Source organism: Stenella coeruleoalba, assembly GCF_951394435.1.
Source record: "Stenella coeruleoalba genome assembly, chromosome: 2".
In the NCBI taxonomy this organism is placed as follows: domain Eukaryota; kingdom Metazoa; phylum Chordata; class Mammalia; order Artiodactyla; family Delphinidae; genus Stenella; species Stenella coeruleoalba.
Window position 1 is genome coordinate 137,030,219 of NC_137147.1, and position 16,557 is coordinate 137,046,775.

At 36.3% G+C, this 16,557-nt stretch overlaps 1 protein-coding gene and 1 pseudogene across 7 annotated transcripts in view; one reads left to right on the plus strand and one right to left on the minus strand.

Annotated features, from left to right (window-relative positions):
* The window catches only part of UACA (uveal autoantigen with coiled-coil domains and ankyrin repeats), a 140,391-nt gene that overhangs the window by 81,585 nt on the left and 42,249 nt on the right, over positions 1–16,557 (plus strand). For 5 of the 6 annotated variants that reach the window (XR_013826951.1, XR_013826952.1, XM_079912096.1 and 2 more), the window contains 8 exons: positions 3,045–3,115; positions 3,219–3,325; positions 6,535–6,716; positions 7,884–7,921; positions 10,622–10,690; positions 11,757–11,864; positions 12,407–12,439; positions 13,320–13,418. Coding sequence is in view for 4 of the 6 variants with exons in the window: in XM_079912096.1 (XP_079768222.1) it covers positions 3,045–3,115; positions 3,219–3,325; positions 6,535–6,716; positions 7,884–7,921; positions 10,622–10,690; positions 11,757–11,864; positions 12,407–12,439; positions 13,320–13,418 (707 nt within the window). In the remaining 2 variants the exon portion in view is untranslated. The remainder of the gene's footprint in view (positions 1–3,044; positions 3,116–3,218; positions 3,326–6,534; positions 6,717–7,883; positions 7,922–10,621; positions 10,691–11,756; positions 11,865–12,406; positions 12,440–13,319; positions 13,419–16,557) is intronic. The other variant, XM_079912095.1, reaches the window with a different exon arrangement.
* LOC307182180 (mitochondrial import receptor subunit TOM20 homolog) lies at positions 5,603–6,106 on the minus strand (annotated as a pseudogene). Its single transcript has one exon. The product of its transcript is annotated as a mitochondrial import receptor subunit TOM20 homolog (transcript).

Consider the following 16,557-nt stretch of genomic DNA (forward strand, 5'->3'; position numbering starts at 1 on the left):
GGATTTCTGGGTGATGTGCACTTGTGTATTTTTGGCTCTGAAATGGCTCTTCATGGTCCAACAGTTTGTAAACTCAAAGAAAAGAGACCTGCTCCTCACAATATAGTGATGCAGCAAGAACAGGATAAGTAAAATAAAGACTCCCTTTTGGAAACAGGAGAACTGGGAAATACACAGCAGTCACTATTCAACAGCAGGTTTCAGATACTGCTGAGCAAAACTTGCAAAGGCTTTCAACTGAGATCTTGGAGTAAATTTCTTGGTTAGCTCCTTCAGGTGCCCCCCAGTTTTGTTTCCTAGGAGAAATCCCTTATTGTCCTCTGTGGGCCCTAGCTCTGCCTTCTGGAAGGTTCTTGTCCATTATCCTCCAAGATCACAGGTAAATTGGATGTTGGAAAGTATACCCTCTATATAGGCAGCTTAAGCACAGGAAGAGTTATTAGTTTTAGCTGACTGGGCTTTTGGATTTTGGGGTAGTGCATTCCCTCAAAACCTTGGTAGGTTTCTGGCCTATTTGTTGCCAGCCACTTTCATATGTCAGGAACCATTTATTTTCTGGACATAAAGTTCTTAACCCTCCTTTATTTCTTGTTTTTATTTCTGGACTCATGATTCTCTACCTCATTTTATTTTATTTTTTTAACCAAAATTTAGAAAATTTATTTATAAAATGTTCAGTACTGTGTAGAACATTAGGTTAATTTACAGAGTTTTTAAAAAATTTTATTGGAATATAGTTGATTTACAATGTTGTATTAGTTTCAGGTGTACAATGAAGTGAATCACTTATACATATACACATACCTACTCCTGTTTTAGATTCTTTTTCCATATAGGCCATTACAGAGTATTGAATAGAGTTCCCTGTGCTATACAGTAGGTCCTTATTAGTTATCTAGTTTATATATAGTAGTGTGTTATGTCAATCCCAATCTCCCAATTTATCCCCCCCAACCCCGTCCCCTGGTAACCATAAGTTTGTTTTCTACATCCGTGACTCTACTTCTGTTTTGTAAATAGGTTCATTTGTTCATTTTAATACTGCCACCTCAAAGTCATCTGAAATAATAGTCTTGGATGGGAATATAGTATCCTCAATCTGATCTTTATTCCAGGACTGGATCTGTTTTTTTTGTTTTTTTTTTCATTTTTCCTTATTGGGCTGTCTTTGAGAAAAGTTGTGACCAACAATAGTTTTATATCTTGCTGTTTGGTATAGAGAAACAATTGGCTTCTCTATACCTGTGAGGTCCCAAATATCTAGAAACTCTATTCCCTTCCAACTGTGTTCATAACTAATTCTTGCTTGACCTCATCTCTTTCTTGTTGACCTCATCTCTTTCTTACTAGAAGCAGTAAGCAGCCGCCAATATGCCCTAAAATTTGGGCTCTTTTCTATTGCTTCACCTAGAAAGGCTCCATAGTCACACAGTGTACCTTGTAAATTAGCACAGATGATAGATCTATCAAACGTTTTGCCACAGTGTGAGAAAAATCACAAGGTTTCTAGCCTGAAATATGTTTACTGACCACCTAGTACCCAACCACTAAACCAGTGCTGTATAATTTAGGTATCTGTTACAACAGCACCTGACTCCTGATAGCAATTTTTGTCTTGGTTAGGGATAAGATTATACTGCTGTGACAAAATAAAATAACATTTGCTTTAAACACACACACACACACAGAGAATTTATTTCTTTCATGTCACAGCCCTAATGATCAGATTGGCTTGTACCTCTGCTTCATATAGTCATTCAGGGACCCAGATTTCTTCTATTTTGCAGTTCTACCATTGCCTGGGGGTGTTGTCCTCATCTTTAAGGCTGAAGCTGATAATAGGTACCTGTTATCCTGCTAGCAGGAAGGAGAAAGATTATGGAAGAATGTATAACCACTTTTTAAAGCCCTAGACTCAGAAGGTAGCACATGTCCCTCATGTCAGACTCCATTGGCATGATCTAACTCATGTGGTCATGCCTTCATGCAAAGGAGACTGGGAACTGTGGTCTAGGTGAGCCACCCTGTGCCCAACACAGTTTTATTACCATGGAACAAGGATGAACGGCTGGCATTCTCCATCATCGCACCTTTAATACTGACTTGATTTGTTCAGTATAGTATAACTCTGGAATTTTTTATGCTTTACATTTTTTCCTTCTTATCTTTAATTGGGCCTGAATGGTTGTTATTTTATAATTCCTGAATTAATGTATTCAGTTTCAATTTATCTTTTTTTTAAGATTGATTATATATTTTATATAAAAGACTTGCTGGATTAAAGACATCAGAAATGAAAAATTGACTTGATTTTTTAATGTATGTTTGGTTTTACTTTATTGCACCAAAAAAAAAAAAAAAGAACGCTGACTTAGTACTTTTTTGTGCAAATAAACTAATATCAACTTATAAAACTTTTATAAAAACTCGTGGGAAGTATAAACACAATCGTACTTTATGAATTTGACCACTTTTTTCCTGATACAAATATGAACTCTAGTGTTGATCAGAGAAGAGGCATCATGTGATTTTCTAATATAATTTTTAGCAAAATGACCCTGCTTTTGCATCAAGGGCAGACATTGCAGTTTCTGTTTTGAAAAGGAAATATGAACTGTATGAATCATACTTTATTTACTGTGGGTCTTCTGTAAAGAAAAAAGTATGTGATTCTTTTAAAAAAACTGCACTAACACTTCAAGGATTCAGTAAGTTATAGCCATACTTTAAAATATACTATAAATAGAAAGTTTAAGTGTGATTTTCATTATCAGTGGTTACCCTTAGCACAGCAGTATATTCTTGTCCTCTGCAAGAGTGACAGTGTTCCTTGGTCCTAATAAATTATACAAAATTTACAAAATGATCTTATCTAATCCATTTTCAGATAGAAAAATCAATGCTTATAATGCTAAACTGAGAGTGAAGGATGTGAAGTTTAGTACTTTAGGGATTGAAGAATTTAGGCCTTATACGGGTCTAGCAAAACACCACGTGCTACCAACAGATGTTCACCATTTATCATTTTCCTTTGTTCCTCAAAGCTATGGCAGACTGTCCTTCTAGCATACAGCTGCTCTGCGACCACGGGGCCTCAGTGAATACCAGAGATGTAGTAAGTCAGTTTATGTTTATTCTCATTTCAACTCACGTATTCTGACTTTCATGTTTTGGGAGACTTGTTGTCTGAATGCTGTCTTATTTTTCTTGTTGCTTAGGATGGGCGGACGCCACTTGTTCTGGCTACTCAGATGTGTAGGCCAACAATATGTCAACTGCTGATAGATAGAGGGGCGGATATTAATTCCAGAGACAAACAAAACAGGTAATTCTTTTATCACGGCTCCCCAGACACCAGCTCGATGCACAGTGATCCTGAAGCTCTGCTGCTGTGACTTGGCCTTTCTATCCCCTGTGGTTCTCCCTTCCTTGGAATTAGCACTCACTTCTTCTTACTCTTCAGAGTTGGCTGAAGAAGGAGGGAGAGGGAAATGGGGGATGATGACAGGGTAAACTCGAAATACAGGCAGTGATTATGGCCTGTGTTCAGGTCAAAGAACTGAAGAAAAGAGTAATTATATCCTAGTTATTTTGAGCTTATAAAATAATCTTTAATGAAATGGGCTCAAATAAGGAAGAAGAATAAAAAATGACATTTACAGTCTCTACTTCTTCATTAGTGAATCTTTTGAGAGTAAGGGAGTTCTTGCGTGTCCTGGAGCTTGACATGTTTCAGTGTAGATTTTCTCAAGGTGTTTTCTCTCCTTTCTGCTGGGCACAATGCCACCTCCTTCTTTGAAACTGAGTTCATTTCTGTACCCCAGTACAGATTTCATTAATTTATTTCTGCACCTGTATTTGATGTTATTTTAGTTGGTGTGCACTAACAATTTCTATCTGTAATTCTCTCTGTCCTCTTTTCTGGGTCTAGTGTATCATGCTGCTTGCTATATTATAATTCTGATGTTTATAGTCACGGAGTTTCTGACAACAAAGTATCTGAAATACATCCCTTCCACCAGTTGAAGCATTACAGTAATTTATGACAAGTTTCTGAGATTGTATAGATGATTACTGGTAAAATTGTTGGTTTCTTTTCAGTTACTTTTATTCTTCTAAACACGTATTCTATTGTTTGTAGTTCACTGGAAGTAGATAAGTATAATTAGTCTTTGGATGTCAGATTTTATAGCTCTGATTGTTTTCATTGTTCAGGCATCTCAAAGGAGGAAATTCTTAAGCAATTAAATCATTAATGTGATTTTTAAGAAAGTGGCTTTTTTTATATTACTTTGTTTTTGTGATACTGTGATCTGGCTCCAAGCATGTTTAAGAAAATTTGATTGAAAAATAAATTTTAGGATCAGAAAGGGGTGATCTGGCTGATCCACGTATACAATGCTTTCTCTTATATTTTTCCAAGTATGTTTGTGTTATTTCATTGGAACTTCACAAAAAAACCAATGCGATAGGGCAATGTGTATTATATTTAGACGACATATCAAATGGTTTTAAAGGTAAATTAAAATCTGTTTCTGACACTCTGTATTCAAGTTTCTTTTCTTTCTTCCTGTCTTACCTATAACATTTTTTCCCTTATAACAAAAAATTTGTTAATGCCTGTTTTATGTAAAACTGCATTCCAGCAACTACCGGGGAGTATAAAAGAGGAATAGAACAGACATCAAATAAAGGCAAAAATCAGTTTCCGTATGAAATTCAATATTCACAATTGAAGACAGAATCATATATAGGATAAGTCACTTCATTTCATTAAGTGTTGGTTGCCTCAGCAGTAAAAATAGAGAATTTCTAGAGTACTTCTAAATTTCCATGATGATTTAATTGTTGCATTATTATGATCTGCCAGTCATACTGTTAAATGTTTAAGTGCTGACGATTCTGTCATGGCCGAATAAACCAGTGGTCCATGATAATGGGGTTAATCAAAGAAGGTTTATTTGAGGGCTTCCCTGGTGACGCAGTGGTTGAGAGTCCGCCTGCCGATGCAGGGGACACGGGTTCGTGCCCCGGTCCGGGAGGATCCCACATGCCGCGGAGCGACTGGGCCCGTGAGCCATGGCCGCTGAGCCTGCGCGTCCGGAGCCTGTGCTCCTCAACGGGAGAGGCCACAACGGTGAGAGGCCCGCGTACAACAACAAAAAAAGAAGATTTATTTGAGAAGGCAAATTTTAAAATTAAGTGTGAAAATGTGAAGGAGGTGTGTAGGAGAAGAAAGGCTCTTCTAAAGAGAGAAATCAGGAACAGGAATCTGATTCTTGTTTTGGAATAGAAGGGATTCATTGGTGACGTTTGCATGATGTGGTTCAGTTCACAAAGTGATTTATTTATTTTATTGTTTTCAGTAACTGATAGTGTATTTATAAAATGAAAACCTCTCTAACAAAATACACTTTTCACTGGGAAAATAAATAAAACAGACAAATGGATCTACACAAAGTAAAAATTAACTTTGGTAGATTTGAGTGTAGGACAGTCCATAACAAGCTTATTTGCCCTTACTCCCCCAGAGCTGATCATCTTTCAAGTTAAGATTTTTAAAATATTTTTAAATTGAGATTATTATATTGACATTTGTTTCTCATTCCACATCATCTTCAGCCAAGCGCTGAGCACTTACAGTTCTCTAATTGTTGGGAGCTTAGTCAGAAGCATCTGGAACACTGGTGGTGGAAGAGTTTGCTGCAACACTTGCAGTAACTGCTGTGGCCGTCCACACACAGCAATTGCATTTGTCAGATGGTCAACACCCTTCTCATATTCACCTTGAGCTAGTAACTCTTGCAAGCTGTATTTCTTCAAGGAAGAATTTCTGAACGGCTTCAGCATCTTTAAGGTTAGGTAACTTGGAAAGTCTGGTTCTCTCCTTGGCAGGCTTCTGTTTCTTTCTTCGTTCTTGCAGCCTGTTCTTGAAGTTAGGATCTCTCCATCTCTTGGGGTCAAGGTAAATGCAGTACCCAATGAAAAGGGCCCCGCACGTACCGGCGGAGATGGCGCTGTTCCGGCCCTCCATCTTCTCTCCAACGAGGAGTGGGGTTGGCGGCAGCAGGGCCCACGATGAAGCTGTTGGCCGAGAACCCTCGGAAAGGACTGTGCCACTCTGTGCTGCCGCCCGCCGTGAGGGACGCGGGAAGGCCTGCAAAGTGATTTAAATAGCTTGGGTTTATCATTGTAGGTTTTGCACAGATAAGGTGACAGTATCAGTTGTGGAAGATCTTTGTGGCAATTAACTTGTAGTACATAGAAGGACTGGAATAAAGGAGGTTAATTTGGTAGTAGAAGTAACAGATGTGTGTAGGTAGATGTAAAATGCTAGCTCTGCAAACTAAGACACAAAACAAATGTTTTTTATAAATGCAATGGAGTAAAAATATGAAGTCAAATCTGTGTCTATAACAACGTGGCTTTTTAAAGTAATATCTGTTCTTTAAGAAGGGGACCTCTGAAAGAGATTTCTGAAATTTTTTTTTTGATCCTTCTCAAGGTCTTTTATTCTTCCATCTTGCCTTCTAGGACTGCTCTCATGCTAGGTTGCGAGTATGGTTGCAAAGATGCAGTAGAAGTCTTAATCAGAAATGGTGCTGATGTAACCTTGCTGGATGCCCTTGGCCATGATAGTTCTTACTATGCAAGAATTGCTGACAATCTGGACATTCTAACCTTACTGAAGACTGCATCAGAAAATACCAGCAAAGGTACCAGCAGTTTTCTGTCACTAGAAAAGTGCTAGTTAATAAAGAGCAGCTTTTAAAGATTTAGGTGGTAGAGCTGCAGTTCGTAAGAGGCAAAACACTCCTTACAATAAGCAGTATTGGTTCATCTGCCTCAGCTCTGCGGTTTTACATTATAGTCACTTGTTCTGAGGCAGTGTGTGTTACATTTATTGTCCAGTTTATCCAGTCAACCCTACTCTACTGTGGAGTAATTTAAGAACTGAAAAGAAAGAGCCAAATAAAGTGTTTTGCTAATATGTATTTTTTGATGAGGAGGGGTGAAGTGCTTAAGCTCTTGTACTTAAAAAGTTTTAAAGAAAGAATCATTGTTTAAACATGTATTTAAAATATTCAAGTAAGATTTATTGAATACTTGTGCCAAGTATTTTCGTATGCTTATTAAAGAGAAATTGGAAAGCACAGAAAAGCACAGCAAGTAAAATCAACCACTCATTCTACCACTGAGGAGCCTCTACTAACATTTTGAGGAATATCTTTCCAGTCTTCTCTCTGCATAAAATTGAGGTCACCTGTAGTGAGCTGTAGCTTACTTTTTGTGTAATATAGTTCGAAGACTTTTCCCTCATAAATAAATATTTTTTCTACAGTATGATTTTTATCAATGCATAAAATTCCATCTAAGTTTAATTTAATTAAGCAGTTTTCTATAGGTGTCATTTAAGTTGTTTATACAGTTTTTACTAATATAAATAACCATTTAGTGACTGTCCTTATGCATAAATATTTTAGCATATTTTTATTATACCCTTAGGATAACTTCCTAGAAATTGAATTAAGAGGTTTCAGGTTATGCACTTTTTTTTAAGCTTTTAATATATATCGAAAAGTTGCCTTCTAATTTAGGATGTTTTAAATTTTGTATTTTTCACCTGTCTCCCCTCCCTGGCATTGAATATCATCTACAGGGATGTTGTCATAGGAAAAAAAAAATACTTTGCCGATTAGATAGGCAAAAGTGATATTTCATTGTTGTTTTAACTGTAAGGTCGTAAACTTCAAAAGAAACTTAAAAATTTATTTCTTTAATATTGACTTAATTACATAATTGGTGAATGCAAATCTACCCAAGTTAACCTGCTGTTTCACTGTTCCTCTTTCTCCTCCCTTTCCCTCTCTTTAAATCTTCAGGGAGAGAAGTTTGGAAGAAAGGACCATCTTTACAACAGGTTAAAAAATTATGTATATTGTGCAGTTTAAGTAAAGTGTTGAGTAAACCTGGGTAATGGTTATATATAACTGTTTTGAGTTTAAATGCATGCCGTTCTCTCTTCCCAGTTAATCATGCCCATGTAGAACCTAGGTCATGAGATCCTGAGGCTTTATCCAGACACTGTCACTCAGCTTGAGACAATGGGTCTTAATTACAATGAATGCATCCAATGGGAAATAAGTAGACTCCTGATTGCTGGTCTTGAACATCCAGCCTTTTCAAGTATGGAATATTGCACCTTGTTGAGTTTCTTCGTTGATGAATATTAGCTTGGTAGACCCTAGACAGTTTTCTCCTATTCTCCCTTAGTAACAGAGTCGAATATCCCCTGATGTGGGAAAATTCTTCCAAGCAATAAGAAATGAAGAAAACAGAATTCAAAACTGATTATATATGTGATTTCAATGCCACTGTTAACATTTTGATTTCTTTTTCTTTTTCTTTTTTTGCTGTATTTAATTTAATGAGGATTTGACTTTTAAAAAAACACAGTACGTGAAATAATTCATACCTTGCACTAAGTTTATTATCAAATCACTATTTAACCCTGGTTTTGTGTCTCAGTCTCAGTAGATGTCTAATCATTTCCCCTGATCTCTTCGAGTTAAAGTGTGTGGGGTTGCTTTGCACACTCTTAAACCATCTCACCCAAAGCTAGTGTAGGCAGCTCTCCTCTTCTGCTGACTGTCCCCTTCCAGGCTTTCAGCTTTTCTCTAATGAGAGGGACCTGAGCACTTCCAAACCCTGAAGAGAAGTAATCAGGTACCTTCTGAGCCATCCTGTCATCATTCTGTATCATTTCTGTAGCTCGCACCTAAATTTGAAAGCTGTATGAAAGCATGCTTCCTTTTCAGTCCATCACAATTAAGTAATATGTCCCTGCATGGGTCATATCTGCTGTCACTTTTCTTTCCCATCTGGAGCAGCTGTTTCAGACTTTTCTCCCATTCCTCAGATAACCTAAGTGGGTGTAGAGGGAAATAAAATGTGCCCTCTTATATCAATACCAGGCATCTCACACATATTAAGAGAAAAACTATTTCTGAAATATACATGTATTTAAAAGAAAGAATTATTGAATATTAATATGGGAATGGTATCTAAATGAATAGGAATTATCTAAATGAATTCATGGAGTTAATATTCTGCTAAGAACAGTAAAACTCATTTGTTTCAGTTGTTAATTAAATACATTTTAAAATATCTGCTGTAAATAGGATTTGTTTGTGTACTAAGGGACATAGAATCCTTGTTATCAAGAAGCCTACAGTATAGGTTAAAAAATAAGATGTATTCAGTTACTTACTATATGCCCATTACTGTTCTAAGTGCTGGGGATATCAGTGTTCAAATTTCCTGCCCTCATGGAGCTCCCAGCCCAGTGAGAGAGATGAACAGTAAGCAGATGGGTATTTAGCACCGCGGCAGATGCTTTGAAGACAGGCAGAACAGGATTAGGGAATGAAGAGGGAGGGGGCGGGAAGCTATTTTAGATGGTGTGGTCAGGAAGTGACTGACATTCTAGCAGAGGTCTGAAGGAAGTGAGGAGGGAGCCAGCGGCTCTGTGGGTGAAGCCTCAAGGGCAGAGGGAAGGGCAAGTACCAAGCCCCTGATGAAGGAGCATGTTTAACATGCCCGTGGGGCAGTAGAGGGGCAGAGTGACAGGAACCAGAGACCAGAAGGGAAGGCAGGGGCTGAAAGTGGTATGTACGATGAGACTGGTCAGATTCCACGTCAAGAACGGCCCTTTGGTAGAAGGAATGAGGCTAGACATGTAGTTTGGGCCAAATCGTGGATACAGAGCATCGTCTTAATGGGAACTTGTTCCTCTAATTCTAAATCCAAGCTCATTAGTATGATAGTTTAAACACATGAGTCAACAAATAATTTGGAACATAAAATTATCTTGGAAAATTAAAGCATTCACGTTTTGTTTGTTTAGCTCTCAAAAAGGAAGAAAGAAATACCTTTCTAAATTATTGTGTAGATTTAAAGATCAATTTGGGCAAAAAAATTATTTTATCTCTTGTTTAGTGATTGTATTGTGCTTTTATTAAAGCAAATCTCTAAGCTGGATTAAAGTTTCAAAGCAGTAAGTGTAGAAAAACAGATCATGTACCCAACCAAGTCATTTAGAAATCTTTTATATAGCTTTAGTCAGTGGATTGTCTATCTCTTTCTTATCACACCCTTTGATATTTTATCTCATCAGTACTCAAAGAAGTAATTTCCATATTTTCTCTCAACATTAATGTAACTCCCCCCCGCCTCCTCTTTTTAAACAGCAAATTCTTCTTTTGGGAATGGTAGCTGATGCTTTATAGTACAACGTGAGTTTTGCCTCTAGTACAAATTCTCCTTTTTAAAATTTGGTGACTTTGGTTAAAATAAATACTTAGCAGTAGGGGTTTTAAATTCTGTTATTTTTTTAGTATTTAAAAAATAGATTATACTTGATTTATTTAAAACCTGTATCCTTAAAGATGCTTTCCATTTGGAGTTTTAAGTGGAAACACTGCCACCTTGTGTTTTGTACAGCAAAATTTAAACTTGGATAAACTGAAAATCACTAATTGGGTGTATTGCCTATTGAGGAAAATGTACTTTTCTATATTCTCATACTTGCTAACCTGTGTTTTCTTATGTTTTACCAAAGCGAAATTTGACGCAGATGCTAGATGAAGTAAATATGAAATCAGATCAGAGGGAGCATCAAAACATTCAGGTAAAACGAAAAAAAAAATTGGTATCTTCCTTTGCAAAGAATTCCAGCATTGTTTGTAGTGGGGTTGGGGAAAAGAAAGGAAGCAAAAATGCGGGGGAAATGAGTAGGGGATGGAAGGGCAGCTTGTTATGTTTTGTGATTCTACTTTCTTGCCAAATTCCTTCTAAAAGAATTAACTTTTGATATGAATGTTTGAGTCAGTATTATCTTACAAGAAGTATTGTTTTAATATATATTAGGAAGTAAATAATTTAATAACTTTCTGTAAGTTTTTGTTGATTTAAATATATCTGTTTGGGGCCATAAATCATAAATTTGTATTCCTTTTAGAAAATTAATTATAGTGATAAAAATGATGGTTATCAATGTAAATAAACAAAATCTGAACTTTTGCTTAAAATATTTTTTATTTTGATTAAGAAAAGTAATTTTGGTAACCACATAGCACTTTTTACCTTTTATGTTCGTCAAAGTGTTCAAAAAATAATTATTATTTGGATTGTGTTGGAAAAAGAGCCATAATTAAATGGTTTATTTTATGACTGAAATACCATTAAAATATAAATTGAATAGACTTTTCCATATGATAAAACAAAAGCATTTTATTTGTGTTTTCATAGTTTACTATGTAGTGTTAAGAAAGTGAACTGTAGCCTTCAATTAGAGGCTTAAATGTTTTATCAGAGCACTGAAGTATTGATATTCTTATGCTTTGTTAAACTCATAAATTTGAGAGGTGTTTGGCAAAAGTTAAAATGACATATTCTTCTGCTATTTTCTATTTCCAGATGATGCTTTTATTTCTTATTTATTAGAATCATGATGGTTTGCTGTCTTTGTATATAGTTGTATTTATTAGTTATCATAGAACTATAATTTTCTGCGTTATTTCTCATGTATAGATTTTAAATTATTTGAATGTTATTGAAATTATTGTATCTTTATACTTAAAGCTGTTTTATATATGTATATATCTGTTTATGATAGTGAACTGCTTTTAGAAATTTCTTCCGTAAGAATTGCTCCTTTAAAGTTGGTCTGGCACCTGTTATCTTTGCTATTTAAGGATCTGGAGATTGAAAATGAAGATCTGAAAGAGAGGTTGAGAAAAATTCAGCAGGAACAGAGAATATTATTGGATAAAGTAAATGGTTTACAACTACAGCTGAATGAGGTAAATAATCTGCGTCATACCAGAAAAATCCAGAACTGTTTTACTACGAGTCATTATCATTGGTAACAAATTGTTAATGACGGCCCATCACAGCTAGTCATGGTGCCAGGTGCTAAAGGAGGTAAAATCAGGTCATTGCCCTGTGGAAAGTCATATCTTATTAGGACCTTTACATGAAACAAGGTCGGATCTAAGAACAGAGAACACTGTTGGTCTGTGGTAATGACAAAGGACTGAACTGTGATTGGAGTTGTGGGATTAGAGAGGAAGAAGTAGACAGAAGACATGAGGAGGAAGAACAGGTAAGAGTTTTAAGTAACTGATGGGGTCTCAGAAGAATCGAAAGTGCTTCTGAACCTGGTTAGTGAGAAGCATGAATGACAACGTAGAGCACAGAAGTAGTAGCACATAGGCATTTTCTTCTCACAGTCTCATCCCCAATCTTAATGACATGCACCAGTCTTAAGATATTTGCCAAGCTCATGCTTTTTAACATAAACTTTCAAGAGTGAAAATACATTTCTTCTTCTTTTTAAATTTAGGAAGTAATGGTTGCTGATGATCTGGAAAGTGAGGTAGGATGATAAGTTTTACTTTAAAGCTGTAAATTGTTGTGTAAATTGAAGATAACATTGCAGTAGAGGTTTAAGTCCTGAACTGACGTGGAGACAGAATTCTCTTTTTGGTTATTGCTCAAAGGAAAAAACAAAACCTATGTGTGACTGTAAAATTATGTGTTGAGTATAGTGGCGTGGGTTATTGTAGGCATTTTCTTGTTACTGAAATGAGCCTCTAAATGGCTCATTTTCTATGAAACTTTTCATGAAAAGATATAAAATTCTAAGCATTATAGAGAAAATGTCTGAAAATGATAAGATTTAAAACAAACCACAGAAATTTGAATTTTTCATAATATTGTTTGTGTATATTATTAGTATAGTTCTACAAATTTTGAACTCTACTAATAGTTAAAAATTGACCAGGTTAGGGCTTCCCTGGTGGCACAGTGGTTAAGAATCCACCTGCCAACGCAGGGGACACGGGTTCAATCCCTGGCCTGGGAAGATCCCACGTGCCACGGAGCAACTAAGCCCGTGCACCACAACTACTGAGCCTATGCTCTAGAGCCTGCGAGCCACAACTACTGAAGCCTGTGCACCTAGAGCCCGTGCTCCGCAACAAGAGAAGCCACTACAATGAGAAGCCTGCACACCGCAAGGAAGAGTAGCCCCCGCTCGCCGCAGCTAGAGAAAGCTCACGCATGGCAACAAAGACCCAACACAGCCAAAAAAAAAAAAAAAGTTCCGTTTTTTTAAAAAAAAAAATTGACCAGGTTAGAGAATTCATTAACTATAGTCCTCAAAGTAATTCTAATTCACATTTTCTAAAACACATTTTTAACACAATTTCAAGCACAGGGTGATTTTGCTCTGTATTTATTTCTTTCCATTTCAGAAAGAAAAGCTGAAGTCCCTTTTGGCAGCTAAAGAAAAGCAACATGAAGAAAGCCTAAGAGCTATTGAGGCTCTGAAAAATAGATTCAAGTATTTTGAGGTATAGAAAGCTTAAATAATTTATTTCATGTAACTCATAATGGGCCGTGGTAAAGGGCTTGAAGTCAGGCTTGAATTTGAATTATCACTCTCTTCTTTATAGTGTGACCTCGGGCAATTTATTTAAAGTCTCTGAGCTTTGTGCTGCTTTGGCAAAATTGGGGTGATTGTCCTTTTTTCCACAGAGTTGTTTTAAAGGTTAAATGAGATCATTGAAATTGACTAAACTGACATTTAGTTCAGTTCCAGTTTCTCTTCCCCAGCCTTCCTCTTTGTCATCTTTACCTTTTCAAGACATACTTTTACCTGTAAAATTATAATGATTATGATGGTGTTAATAAAAAGCATCATTTAAGTGAAAAGCAGTAATCCCAGGATTATCTCAGAAATGACCTTGTGCATATATGGATTTGTTTGGTGAGAGTAGTGTGTTAATAAGGCTCAGATCATATACTTATCTTTTCTTGGCTCAATTAGCTCTTAGTTTTTCCAGGACTATGTTTTTTTGTTTGTTTGTTTTGTTTTTTTTGCGGTATGTGGGCCTCTCACTGTTGTGGCCTCTCCCGTTGTGGGGCACAGGCTCCGGACGCGCAGGCCCAGCGGCTATGGCTCACGGGCCCAGCCTCTCTGCGGCATGTGGGATCTTCCCGGACCGGGGCACGAACCCATGTCCCCTGCATCGGCAGGCGGGTTCTCAACCGCTGCGCCACCAGGGAAGCCCCCAAGACTATGTTTTCTTTAAACTTTTAATCAAAATACAATATACATTAAAAAGAACATGTTAAAGTGAATAAGTTGAAGAATTTTCACAAATCTAACATCCCAGATCAGGAAACACCACATAACTAGTACCCAGAAGCCTCCTCACGCTTGCTCCTTGCACCAAGGGTGACCACTCTCCAGACTTTTAACTGCATAGATTTGTTCTGCAAGGCCAAAATATATATTTTATAAATGTTGTTCATCATTGGGGTCACTGAAGAGAGTGGCTGATTCAATGTGAGTCTTTTATCTTTATTGTGGAATATAACTCCAAAGTACATAACAAAAGTAAATTTTTTGTGTGTAAATTTTAAAATATGGGTGTAGCTATGAAAAAGAATGTAAAGACATGGATGTATCTCAAGACATAATGTTGCATGAAAGAAATCAGACACGAAGAGCACATACTGCCTGACTCCTTTTCTGTGAAGTGCAGAACTAGACAAAGCTAATCTATGCTAATACAGGTCAGAATAGAGGCCACCCTTTGGTGGCCGGTTACTGACCAAGACGGGGCATGAAGAAGCTTCTGGGCGTGCTAGACAAGTTCTATATCTTGATCTGAGTTGTAATTACACAAAGTATACATATGCAAAAATTCATTGCACTGTATACTTGTGTACTTTATTGCAGGTGAGTTATGCCTTGATACATTAAAAAAAAAACCAACCAAAAACCTGTGTTTATATTTATAGACTGAATTCTGAAATTATTTAGAAACAGTTTTATAAGCTAAAAAACAGTCTAGTATAGGGCCTTCTATCTTTTTTCACATTTGAAGACTTTTTTTAAGGTTAGTAGTGAAACTAGTGATAGCTAACAAGTTCATGACCCCCAACCGTGTGCCAGAAATTGCTTTGTGCACTTTACCTGCATTTAATAAACACATCAACTTGGTATGGTATGTTTTCATTTTATCTCCACTTCATAAGTGAAGAGACTGAGGCAAAAAGCAGTTTACCCGTGCGGGGTTTTATAAATAAGAGTAAGTGTCAGAGCCAGAGCTTGAACTCAGGCAGTTTGTGCCCCTAACTACAATACTAGTTTTACACTCAGCTGGAGAAGATACAGAAGTGTATGTGGGCCTTTGAAGTATTCATCAAAGTTTGACACCTATAATTGGGTACTGTTTTTGTGTTATTTTTCTCCTAAGAGTAGACTCCCATGTCTTAAGAATAGATGGTTTTCTGTAGCTTCAGACAAGTCTGTAACTTTGAATGAGGTTATTATAAACTATAGGAAAATACTTACTGTTTCTTATAAAACAACATGTATTTATTTCAGAAAAATTTAAAAATATAGTTAAACTAAAAGTAGAAAATAAACACACCTATAAGCCCAGCACTCTTAGCACCTGACATCCTTTCAGACCTTTGTTTGTACATAACTTGTGTTATGTACATGAATTCAACAGGTAGTCTTATTATTTATCCTGTTCTGTAAGTTTTTGCACTCAATATAATGGGGGCATTTTCCCCAGTCAGATGAATTTTTATACTAGAAATTATTTATAACCTTCAAAAAGAAAATTCCAGGGTCCACTTTATATGTGACCCAGTATTTATGAGAGCAGTCCTTAAAAACTAAGGAATCATAATTTATAAATATTGAATATCTACTACCATATCATCTCACATACTTAAAAGTCTTCATAAACTGCCAACAGAATTGCTGTGTTACGTGTAATACTTAATATGTAGGCATTTTCCTTATAGAGCAGGTTTGGGAAAACATGGATATTTTAGAACAAGGCTAATTTTATGTTGTAACTCATGCATTTGTTTTCATTTGAGTCATCAAGTCAAGGTAATGAACCCAAACTAAGTTTTTTGAACTCCTTATGTGCCTTGGCCTCCCCTTACCCATTCATGTATAAGCCCATTTACTACCTATTACAGACTCTAGTATTAAATATTACTTAGAACAAAGAGCTTACCTAAGTTTACAGATATTTTTCCATACCCTTGGGGCAATAAGTATTAATGGGACATTAATTTAGTTATGGAACTGTGGGCCGTTTTTATCATGGTCACCTATCAGAGTCTGACACATAGCTATTAGTACTAATATAGACGGATACACAAACATGAAGTACATCTGCATACCTTTACTCTCAAAAGTATAGTATTTTAATTTATGTTAGGTTCTTTGTGTCTGGCTTACTTGGGATAAGGAGCAATCCAAATATATTTTAACTCAGAGTATCTAAAATTTCTCTATTATTCTCCTTTTCCTAACTGATGTATTGATGGATTTATTATGAACTATATGTAGCTCTTTGCCTCAGTTTCATTTCCTGCTCTCTGTCTCCTTTTACCTTCAAAGGTAATTGGTGTTCCATAAATTCTGAAAGAGGGGGTTAGGCTAATGTTTCACAG